General features: G+C 40.9%; 1 protein-coding gene across 1 annotated transcript in view; it reads right to left on the bottom strand.

Annotated features, from left to right (window-relative positions):
* Nucleotides 1–10,831, bottom strand: part of HPCA (hippocalcin) — a 211,219-nt gene extending 200,388 nt beyond the window's left edge. The window contains exons 1-2 of the mRNA XM_053707277.1: nt 10,720–10,831; nt 1,657–2,046 (exon numbers count right to left, since the gene is read on the bottom strand). Of these exons, the coding sequence (XP_053563252.1) occupies nt 1,657–2,034 (378 nt within the window). The 5' untranslated portion in view covers nt 2,035–2,046; nt 10,720–10,831. The remainder of the gene's footprint in view (nt 1–1,656; nt 2,047–10,719) is intronic.
* Nucleotides 10,832–12,797: the final 1,966 nt, after the last annotated feature.

The raw sequence follows: 12,797 nt of genomic DNA, 5'->3' as shown, positions 1-12,797 counted from the left end.
CATATATGTATACCATGCATGTATACACAAGCTCACATACACATATGCACACCATGCACCTATACACAAGCTCACTTACACATATGCACACCATGTACGTATACACAAGCTCACATACACATATGCACACCATGTACGTATACACAAGCACACATACACATTTGCACACCATGCCCGTATACACAAGCTCACATACATATATGCACACCATGTACGTATACACAAGCTCACATACATATATGTATACCATGCATGTATACACAAGCTCACATACACATATGCACACCATGCACCTATACACAAGCTCACTTACACATATGCACACCATGCACGTATACACAAATGCACATACACATTTGCACACTATACACGTATACACAAGATCACACACACATATTTACCATGCACATATACAAAGGCATATATGCAATTTCCTCTTGGATGTCTTCACACTACCTCCAACTCAATCTGCCCAAAACTGAGCTGCTTCTTATCCCCCCCTCTTCGAGACATCCAACACCTCACCTGACATTTCTCTGACGTTTGGAGACTCTATTCTTAACACCTCACCCCAGGTCTGCTGTCTTGGGGTCACACTAGACTCAGAACTCACATTCAACCCACATATACAAGCGCTTACCAAATCCTGCAGTTCACACCTACGTAACATTTCCAGAATTCATCCCTTCCTTACTCAAAAAACTACAAAAATACTTATTCATTCCCTCATTTTGTCATGCCTTGATTATTGCAATCTACTTCTAAATGGCCTTCCAAAACACCGCCTTTCCTACCTCCAATCTATTATGAATGCTTTTGCTAGACTCAGCCACCTAACTCGCTCCGCTCTGCCAGTCTCTACACTGGCTCCCCGTACACTCCAGAATACAATTTAAAGTATTAACCCTAACTTACAAAGCACTCAACAGTCTAACTCCTAACTATATTTCCTCTCTCATCGTGAAATATTTCCCATCCTGTCCTCTTCGATCAACCTCTGACCTACGTCTCTACACTCCTGTTATCTCTACGTCCCACTTCCGCCTCCAAGACTTCGCACATGCTGCTCCTGTCCTCTGGAACTCTCTACCACGCTCCATAAGACTGTCTCCAACTTTGTATAGCTTTAGACGCTCCTTGAAAACTCAACTATTCAGAGAGGCGTACTATCTCTCCTCCATCCCTCATCGAACCAAACTAATACATGTACATGAACTGCCTGACTCTCTGCTGCAAATACAACCGATGTAACAAGCTACCCCAACTTTGTCTCTGCACCCTTAACCTATAGGCTGTAAGCTCTCCGGAGCAGGGCCCTCTTCCTCCTGTACTAGATTTGTTTAGTTTTGTTATGTTTTGTATTTTATCACAAATCTTTGTCATTGTTTACCCCTATCATTGTACCCAGTGCTACGGAATTTGGTGGTGCTTTACAAATAAATGCTAATAATAATAATATATGCAAGTATAGAGAAGTGCACTTACACATACTGTATGCACACCATGCATACACACACACATGCATATACACACACACTGCTATCTCCCAGAAGAACTGTCTTGCATGCACATAATGTTGTCGTACATATCGATCTCACACATATCGCTTAATAATCATACACATTTACTTAAAACAGCTCTATTGCCAGCAATTACCTGCACTATCTCCAGCATCTCCTCCCGACTGATATAGCCGTTACCATCCAAGTCATACATACTGAACGCCCACTTCAGCTTCTGCTCTAGCTTTCCTCGTGAAGTGACACTCAGTGCGATGATAAACTCCCGGAAATCAATGGTCCCATCCCCGTTGGTATCAAATGTGCGGAAAACATGCTCAGCAAACTTGGAGGCATCTCCATACGGAAAGAAGTTAGCATAGATCTTCTTAAACTCCTCAACATTAAGGATGCCAGACGGACAATCTTTAAGGAAACCTTTGTACCACTCCTGCAATTCATGGTCAGAAAACTCTGTGTTTTCACGTAGGTCCTGTAGCATTTCAGGGCGGAGCTTGCTGTTTTGCTTCCCCATCTTTTACACACCCTGATAACAAGGAGACATAACAAAAATAAATATGTTGTAATTACAATAATGGAACAGCAGCAAAGGAAATATATGCACACAGACTGAATGTGCAAAATTTTTTTTTTTTTTCATTTTTGGGTTCTATTAGTGTTACCACATGCATCACCGTAAGTATGTGAACATTTTCAAGACAGAACTATAACAGAGCTTATGGCTAAACAGCCTATGGTAAGGAAGTACAAACAAGGAAAAAAGACGAAAACCGGAACCAGGGTGCCAGTGAAAAAGGTGGTTTATTCAAGCTGTAAACAGTAGGTCATGGAAGCACCAACTATCTGTAAGGAGGTACCCTAAGATCTTAAAGGGACATGAAAGTCAAAATTAAACTTCTATGATTCAGATTTACTTTAACTTTGTGTTGAATCCCTTAGAAGGGGTTAAACACATACTTACATGCAAGAAATAGTGCAATAATAAAATGCTCTGACACATCAGAACATTTTGCACTTTGATATCCCTTTAAAAAAACAGCATAAGAGTTGGGTATGTTAGGCCATGGAGCCTCCTGTCCAGGTTTACACCCAGGCCTGGTTCTTAGTGGTGGCTTTATTTAGTAAAACAGTGTCTACCTCGTTTTTCTGTGTGATCTGCATTTAACACTGGGACTAATATTCTTATGCAAATTCACGTTTTTTAAATTGAGGTCGCTTTACATTTCTCTTATCTTGGGACCATATTTTCACTATTAGCTGAGAGGGAAATCACACAGCAGTGTTGTGATCTACTGGTTCCCACTGGACCTACCTTTTGGCAACATCTGTTCTTCACAATCAAATTAGGGGGATCAAAAACAAAATGTATGCTTACCTGATAAATTTCTTTCTTTCCGGATATGGAGAGTCCCCATGTCATTCAATTACTAGTGGGAATATCACTCCTGGCCAGCAGGAGGAGGCAAAGAGCACCACAGCAAAGCTGTTAAGTGTCACTCCCCTACCCATACTCCCCAGTCATTCGACCAAAGGGAAATGGAAAAAGAATAACACAAAGGTGTAGAGGTGACTGAGGTTTAGTAAAAAATAACTGTTTTAATAAACGGTGGGCTCATGGACTCTCCATATATGGAAAGAAAGACATTTATCAGGTAAGCATAAATTTTGTTTTCTTTCCTAAGATATGGAGAGTCTACGCTGTCATTCAATTACTAGTGGGAGCCAATACCCAAGCTAGAGGACACAGAATGAACACGGAGGGAAAACAAGACAAGCAGACCTAAACCACTTGAAGAACCTTTCTCCCAAAAGATGCCTCAGCCGAGGCAAAAGTATCAAATTTGGAAAAAGTATGCAGGGAGGACCAAGTTGCAGCCTTGCAAAGCTGTTCCACAGAAGCTTCATCTTTGAAAGCCCAAGAAGAGGAGAAAGCCCTAGTGGAATGAGATGTAATTCTCTCAGGAGGCTGCTGTCTAGCAGTCTTATAAGCAAAACGAATCATTCTTCTCAAACAGAGGGAAAGAGAAGTAGAAGTAGCCTTCTGACCCTTACGCTTTCCTGAGAAACAAACAAACAGGGCAGAAGACTAGCGAAAATCCTTAGTCGCCTGTAGGTAAAATTTTAAAGCACGCACAACATCCAAGTTGTGCAACAGACGTTCTTTATGAGAAGAAGGATTGGGACAGAAAGAAGGAACAACAATTGCCTGATTAATATTTCTATCCGAAACCACTTTAGGAAGAAACCCCAATTTAGTACGAAGAACCGCCTTATCCGCATGAAATATAAGGTAAGGCGAATCACACTGCAAAGTCGAGAGTTCCGAAACTCTCTGAGCAGAAGAGATAGAAATAAGAAACAAAACCTTCCAAGATAGCAACTTAATATCTATGGAATGCATTGGCTCAAACGGAAAACAGAAGTTATGAAGCAACGGTCTAAAGACTCTGAGGCGGCGGACAGAAATCAACCCGATCGAATATGAACGGTTGATTGACACCCCCTGCAGGGGGTGGCATTGCACCAGCTGGTGCAATGATAAATGCTGACAGCGTATGCTGTTAGCATTTATCGATGTGCAGCGGACATGACATGCTACATCGTATCATGTCTGCTCGCACAATAATAAATTGACCCCTAAGGCTCCAAGGAGGAGCAACAGGATTAAACACAGGCCTGATTCTGACAAGGGCCTAACAAAAAGATTGAACATCTGGCACATCCGCCAGACGCTTCTGTAACAAAATAGATAATGCAGAAATCTGACCTTTCAGAGAACTGACTGACAACCCTTTCTCCAGACCTTCCTGGAGAAAAGACAAAATTCTAGGACTCCTGACCCTACTCCAAGAGTAGACCCTTAGATTCACACTAATAAAGGTATTTACGCAATACCTTATGGTAAATTTTTCGAGAAACAGGCTTGCTAGTCTGGATCATGGTCTCAATGACCGACTCAGAAAATCCACGCTAAGACAGAACTAAGCGTTCAATCTCCAAGCAGTCAGCTTCAGAGAAACGAGATTTGGATGGAGCAATGGACCCTGAGTTAGAAGGTCCTTCCTCAGAGGCAACCACCAAGGCGACCGAGAAGACATCTTCACTAGGTCTGCATACCAGATCCTGTGAGACCATGCAGAAGCTATTAGAATTACCGATGCTCTTTCTTGTTTGATACGAGCAATAACTTGTGGAAGGAGCACAAACCGAGGAAACAGGTATGCTAGACCGAAATCCCAAGGGACCGCCAGAGCATCTATCAGAGCGGCCTGAGGATCTCTTGACATTGAACCGTACCTTGGAAGCATGGTGTTCTACCGAGACGCCATCAGATCCAACTCTACCCCATTTGAGGGTTAACCTGGAGAACACCTTCGGATGGAGAGCCCACTCCCCGGGATAAAATGTCTGTCTGCTCAGGAAATCCGCTTCCCAGTTGTCCACTCCAGGAATGCCACTGAGGTGATGTTGTCCGACTGAAACCTGATATACCGGGCTAGGGACAATTGAGGCCAAGCCATGAGAGCATTGTAAATCACTCTCAACTCCAAGATGTTTATGGGAGAGCAGACTCCTCCCGAATCCATAGTCCCTGCGCCTTTAACAAGTACCAGACTGCTCTGCAGCCTAGCAGGCTGGCGTCCGTGGTAACAATCACCCAGGAAGGTCTCCGGAAGCATGTGCCCTTAGACAGAGGGTCCTGAGAAAGTCACTATGGGAGAGAGTCTCTTGTCAACTGGTCTAGATCTAGCCTCTGAGACAGATCTGAATGGCCTCCGTTCCATTGTCTGAGCATGCATAATTGCAGAGCTCTCAAATGACCTCCGTCAGAAAAAAATTCATAGATAGGGAATCTATTATGGTCCCTAAGAAAACCACCCTTGTAGCTGGAACAAGGAATGTAGAAAAGACAACAAGATCTCTGTATGAGAGTTCGCTTGTTGAAAAGATGGCGCCTGAACCAATATGTCGTCCAGGTATGGCGCCACTGCAATTCCCCAAGACCTGATCACTGGTAAGAGAGCCCCCAGAACCTTTGAGAAAATTCTGGGAGCTGTGGCAAGGCCAAACTGAAGAGCCACAAACTGAAAGTGTTTGTCTAGAAAGGTGAATCTCAGGAATTTGTGATGATCCCTGTGGATGGGAACATGAACTGACCCTCTTGGACCAAAGGAAGAATGGAACAATGGTTTCCATTTTGAAGGACGGTACCCTGAGAAACTTGTTGAGGCACTTTAGGTTTAAAATGGGTTGAACATTTCCCTCTTTTTTGGGAACCACAAACAGATTTGAATAGAATCCTAGACCCTGTTCCCTTACTGGAACTGAAACAATCACTCCTAGGGAGGAAAGGTCCTGAACGCAGTTTAAGAATGCCTCTCTTTTTACCTGGTCTGCAGATAATCTTGAGAGGTGGAATCTGCCCCTGGGTGGGAAAGTTTTAAATTCTATTTTGTAACCCTGAGATACTATGTCCACAGCCCAAGGATCTGGGACATCTCGTCTCCATGCTTGACAAAACAGAGAAAGTCTACCCCCACTTGATTCGAACCCGTACCGGGGGCCGACCATTCATGCTGACAGACTCAGCTGAGGGTTTCTTTGATTGATTCCCCTTATTCCAAGACTGATTGGGTTTCCAATAAGACTTGGGCTGCTCCTACTTGGAAAAGGGAAAGGAAGACTTTTGACCTTTGAAGTTACGAAAGGAACGAAAATCACTTTGACGTCCTTTGAGTCTGTTCTTCTTGTCTTGCGGTAGAAAAGACCCTTTTTCACCCGTAATATCAGAAATGATTTCTGCCAGACCAGGTCCAAACAGGGTCTTCCCCTTGTAAGGAAGCGTCAGAAGCTTGGACTTAGAGGTAACATCAGCTGACCAAGATTTTAGCCACAATGTCCTGCAGGCTAGGACAGTGAAGCCAGACATCTTGGCTCCCAGTCTAATAACTTGCATGTTAGCATCCGAAATAAAGGAATTGGCTAGTTTGAGAGCCTTAATCCTATCTTGTATCTCCTCCAATGGAGTCTCTACTAAAATCGATTCAGACAAGGTGTCTCACCAATAAGATGCCGCACTTGCACTGTGGCAATACAAACTGCAGGTTGCCATTGAAGACCTTGATGAACATACATCTTCTTCAAATAAGCTTCCAGTTTTTTTGTCCAAGGGATCCTTAAAGGAGCAGCTATCCTCTATAGGGATCATAGTTCTCTTAGCCAGAGTAGAAATAGCCCCTTCTACTTTAGGCACCGTGCGCCAGAAATCTTTAATTGAGTAAGCAACGGGAAGCATCTTTTTAAATATGGGAGATGGGAGAAAGGAATCCCTGGCTTCTCCCATTCCTGTGAAATAATCTCCATCACAAGGTCTGGGACAGGAAAAACGTCCACAGAGGAAGGAACATCATAGTATTTATTAAGTTTACTAGACTTCTTAGGGTTGACAACGACAGAAGTATTGGAGTCGTCCAAAGAAGCCAATACCTCCTTTAACAGTACACAAAGGTGTTAAAGCTTAAATCTGAAATTTACTTCTTCAGTATCAGATGAAGGAATAATACTGTCCGAACCTGAGAGGGAGGGCAACCTGCGTAGCAGTAGGTGGAACAGAAACCTTACTATCTGAATGTCTAATTTTCCTCTTGCGTTTTTCCAGCATAGGAAAAGCAGATAATGCTGCAGATACCGCAGAAGATACCTGTGCAGCAAAATCGGCAGGCAAATAAACTCTTCCAGGAGGCTGAGAGGAACTGCAGGGCACTGTATGTGATGCCATAGAGGCTTGGGATGTTTGAGGAGAAAGCTGTGGCATTGCCTGAACAGTTTATTTATCTTTAAATTGAAGTGTTCTAGCTAAGCATGCAGCACAGAATTGCATAGGCAAAACAAGCATTTGTCAAAAAACACAGAGTCCTGGTCCATGTCCATAATACCAAATCAAAAAATTCCCCAAATTGTAGAATTTTTTTAAATACACTGTCACTTTAAGAATTTTTAATACCACAATTTGGCTGCCAGAAGTCTCTAAAACGGTTGTATAGTAGATCGACACTGAAGAGACTGAAATTCAATGACGTCGCTCCGCTCCGTGAATATCCGACAGCAGAGAGAAGTCACATGACCAACAGAGAGAGGAAACTACGCAGCAAGTAAAAGGCGCGCGTTTCCCTCTGCCTACAACATAAGATGCAAGTAGCTGCAGTTGGTTTCAAACTCAAGCAGTTTGTCAGTTAGCCTGTTCTAGTTAAGCAAGCAAAGGAACAAACTGCCAAATTTTAAGTTTATACACAAATCCCTGTATAAAACATAAGCCACACACACACATTTCAACAGAATTAGCCCAAAGAGGAAAAATGTCCCAATAAAGGGAAGATTAACCCCTAGTCTCAACATACATAATGTGCCTGCTCACTGCCAAAGAAAATCCTGTATAAAGGAGTTTAAAAATGTCCCCATCTACTGCATATGACATATTCTTCTGAAGTGCAAATCTCCGAGACCTAGAAGACAAAAGCACTTACCTGCAGTTTAGCTGTCCGGCAGGAAGACAGCTCACAAGGCGTGAAAGGACACATACTCCTTACAGAGACCTGTAGAAAAAGAACAGAGTAACCAACTCTGGCTTTCTTTACCATGGTCAGCAATGTGTTAGGAAACAAAGCAAGGACTACCTCACAACTTCCTAACTGCTTTAAAGCCACCACTACTCTACTGAAGAGACTGACGTGGACTCAGCTAAACCCATGCTTGCAGGGAAAAGTACCCGAAAAAGGAATTAATTTCTTCAGACACCAAACTTCACCTCCTCCATTGACAGAGGCAAAGAGAATGACTGGAAATTATGGGTAGGGGAGTAACACTTGACAGCTTTGCTGTGGCGCTCTTTGCCTCCACCTGCTGGCCAGGAGTGATATTCCCACTAGTAATTGGATGACGTTGTGGACTCTCCATATCTTAGGAAAGAAAACTGACCACTTACTAATATCTATTCATACCTTTATTTTTCGCCCCCTCCTTGCTCTCTCTATACCAGTGGGCAGGTAAAAAGTCACTACCGTGCCAAATTAGTACAGCAGGCACATTTGAGGTTTGGGGTGCTACAATAGTAAATAGGGTGCATAACATGCCCTACAGCACCCCCATAGAAAGGCAACAGAAGCCGCTAAGTCACAGTTAAAACAATCTAAAAGCCATACGGTTGAAAACTGTTTTTTATTGTAAAACCATCAAAAATGCTAAAATCGTGAAACACACAAAAAGTATTTAAAGAGACATTAAATAAATAAATAAAAAATAGAAGAAAAGGGCAGATGTTTTTTTAAACAAAAAAAAAACATGTTTAGGCATGCTATAGATAATGATTATCTAATTAAAAATTAAATGCTGTAAAATGTCATTTTTTAGATGGAGCAAGGAAAGTCAGTCACAAGCTGCCCTATCAGTGCAGTGCACTTCATGTCTGCCATTCAATCACTTTATCTCCTCAAACAAAAGTAATTAATATCTATGTTAAACTGTTTTTGGTAACCCAATCCTGGTAGAATTAAGCAGCATCAGATTAACCTATGCCCTAAAACTGCCCAAATCTCTAAAATATCATGAAATTACTAATCAGTTAGCTTTACTGTGGCCATATGTGCACAAAAGGCAAACCTGGTAATGCTGAGAGGGAAGAATATATAATGTAACTAAGAAATCATCTGGATAGATTTTTTTAAAGCTATATGACTCAAAAATAGGAATGTTTACATAATAAGCAAACACTTGCACATGGCTGATTGTATACATGGCAAATGTGTGCCATGTATGTAATAACACCATATATGCCAGATAATATATGCTGTCATCTCCCAGCACACTTGTATGTTATGTGTCCAGCACTTGTGTGTCACCTCCTTTCTGTGTGTGATGGAAATTCATTACCGGCTGGCTGATCTCAGATTATCCCGGGGTCTGGTGCAGCTGTTCATCACAGCTGGCGTGGGCAGGCTCCCTGTGGACAACAAACCAGGCAGATGTGACTCTTGGGGGAGGGTCCCATAGGACCCTGACAGAAACAGGAAGGCTCTCTCTTACACTGGGAGTGCCAAATATGCTTGGATGCCATGGTAAACGTTCTCAATAACCTATCCTATAACAGATATTATGTTGCCTGCCCATTTACCACTACAGTCTCAGAAACCACTCCAATTCATAGATTGTTCTAATCTGTATCTTCTCTACACTTTGGTGAATTGTGCTCAAGTATTGTCATGATATGGAAAGTGTTAATTCTTATGAACAATTGTAGATACAGAGTGTGCATAGTGTTTAAAGCATTAAAATACATTTCAATTGTCTTTTTAACCACATATTTATAAAAAATGATAGGGAGGGAACCTATCAGATTAACTACTTTAGATGCACACAAAAAATCATATGTATTGTTTGTTTCAGTTAGTCCAGCTACTGATGTACATATACTGTGATGAATATGTGGTATGTTGAGATCCTTAGTACAGTCACTGAAATATTTAGAATTGCAGAACCATAACTGGACCCATGCAGTATATCCAACCTTATTCTCACTTCACACCAAAATATTGTTTTTTTGAATTGACCCTCTGTGGTAGATATAAATATGTAAGCAGACTAGTTATTAGGGATATAATCTTATGTATTTGATGGGGTAAGGATAAAAAAAATGCAATGCCCCAGCTATGCTAAAATAGCATCAGATTAATGGCAACATACACATAACATGAGTGGTTATTCCTTGCCTACTGTAACGCATTAAACGGTAGTACAGTGACAATGTGACACATCCATATTTATATAACATACTTAGAGGTGAGAAATCCTTAGACAGAGCCAGCAAGTCAAAACTCATAAAATGTTTACTACTAACTACTCTTCTTTAAAATAAAATATTCATACTTGATTGCAATCTGCATCACTAGCTCTTAAAACTTATTGACTCAAAAAATGTAATATGGGGCATATGGAGAACAGCAAAATATAATGATCATGCGTGTTTATAAACACACACACACGTATATATATATATATATATATATATATATATATATATATATATATATATATATATATATATATATATATATATATATATATATATATATATATATATATATATATAAATGATGATAGTGATGGATAGATGATAGATAAAGAAGTACTGATAGTAACGTATTACCCGGTGTCCTTTCCCTGGATCAGGCTGTAATCTTCCAGTTCAGCGATACAATGCAGCAGTTACCCAGAGTGCCCAGCAGTGCGGGTAAGCCTCTCGCCAATATCACTATCAGCCTCTCTCCGGTACAGTCCAGTGCTCTCTTCCTTACAGCAGCTGAGCGGATTGTGCAGCTTACAGATCTGCGGCAACTAGCACTGTATTAGGGGGAGGAATCGTATATTACTTACTTAGTTTATTTCAGGGTATCGCACATGTTCACAAAGCACAGATAAAGGACAATTATTGGTTTGGATTGACTGACGTTATTAACGTAATGCTATAACTCTGGAGTTCATAATATTATAGACTCAATAAACTGTAATAGGCGTCCCCCTTTTTGGTGAAATGGGTTAGTCCAGATCTGAGCATAGACTTGTGGACTGCTGAGGATGAATATGTGATGGATACCCAGACAGATAAATATGTATGTGCGGTTGTATGTGTAATGATCAGTACATATCGTGCTGTAAATGCTTATTACACGTGCAAATATATAGATTTAATGTGCATATTAGTTGTATACATAGGAGGGGTGGGGGTGTTGTCCTGTATTTATTAGAAAACTTTATACAGCAGTGCCTAACATCAGTTTGATGGATCACCAGGATTTCAATAGTCTCATTAACCCCTTTGCTGGCCTTTTTTGCACCAAAGGTTTCTCAGGTTTCTTCACGGTTTAAGCACTTTTTCTCAGTACCCGAAAAAGGGAAATTGTATAACACATATATTAGTGACACAGTGCATCTGGTAGTATATTTATTTCAATTTGCTAAAGATGAAAATATGGCTGGGGGAACTAGTTATTTTGTACAGTGTAAATACATAATAATATTAAATATCTTGCATATTACCCTGTTGTAGCTTACACTATTAGACACTGCTTGAGGTCTGTTGGGCAGATCACACTGTGAATCACTAAAATCACTTGATGAAATAAAATATATGGGGCATGATCCGATATATGGCATAGTTTTCGGCGCAAGCGAGGGAACCTCGCACATCGGGGTATTACATATACCCCGCCGGCAGTTGCTAAAGTGCCGTAAGTCGGATAAATTAGCGATGTCCAGAAATGAGCGAAACTAACTAAAATATTAAATCTCCCGTAACTGTCTAACCTGCCTCCCAAAAATCAGCACGATACGTATACCCCTATATCCGCAATCCCCCCTCTCACTCCTAATAATAAATGTATTAACCCCTAGTGTAGTGTAGTGTTAGGTGTATTTGTAACTTAGGTTAGGATTTATTTTACAGGTAATTTTGTAATTATTTTAACTAGGTAGCTATTAAATAGTTAATAACTATTTAATAGCTATTGTACCTAGTTAAAATAAATACAAAGTTGCCTGTAAAATAAAAATAAATCCTAAAATAGCTACAATGAAATTATTAATTATATTGTAGCTATCTTAGGGTTTATTTTATAGGTAAGTATTTAGTTTTAAATAGGAATAATGTAGTTAATAATATTAAGATTATTTAGATTTATTTAAATAATAATTAAGTTAGGGGGTGTTAGGGTTAGACTTAGGTTTAGGGGGTAATAAATTTAATGTAGGTGGCGGCGGTGTAGGGGGGTCAGATTAGGGGTTAATAAATGTAATGTAGGTGGCGGCGGGGTCCGGCAGCGGTGGTTTAGTGGTTAATACATATAATGTAGGTGGCGGTGGGCTCTGGCAGCGGCGGTTTAGGGGTTAATACACTTTATTAGGTATTGCGGTGGGGGATTGCGGTTGACAGGTAGATAGACATTGCGCATGCGTTAGGTGTTAGGTTTTTTTTTGCAGGCATTTTAGGGAGTTACGGTGCTCCCATACTCAGTGCAAGGCCTACTACGGCTGCATTTTTTGGCGAGGTTAAAATGGAGTAAGATTTCTCCATTTTCGCCACGTAAGGCCTTGCGCTGGATATTGGATACCAAATTGCGTGTCTTTTATATGTTAGTCTATGGGTAAAAAAACTACGTCCGACGGGTGAAATATACGTGCCGCATTTATATGCGGCGCTGTATATAGGATACCAAACCCGCGCAAAAA

Source organism: Bombina bombina, chromosome 3 (genome assembly GCF_027579735.1).
Source record: "Bombina bombina isolate aBomBom1 chromosome 3, aBomBom1.pri, whole genome shotgun sequence".
In the NCBI taxonomy this organism is placed as follows: Eukaryota; Metazoa; Chordata; class Amphibia; order Anura; family Bombinatoridae; genus Bombina; species Bombina bombina.
This window is presented reverse-complemented; position numbering and strand designations above follow the sequence as displayed.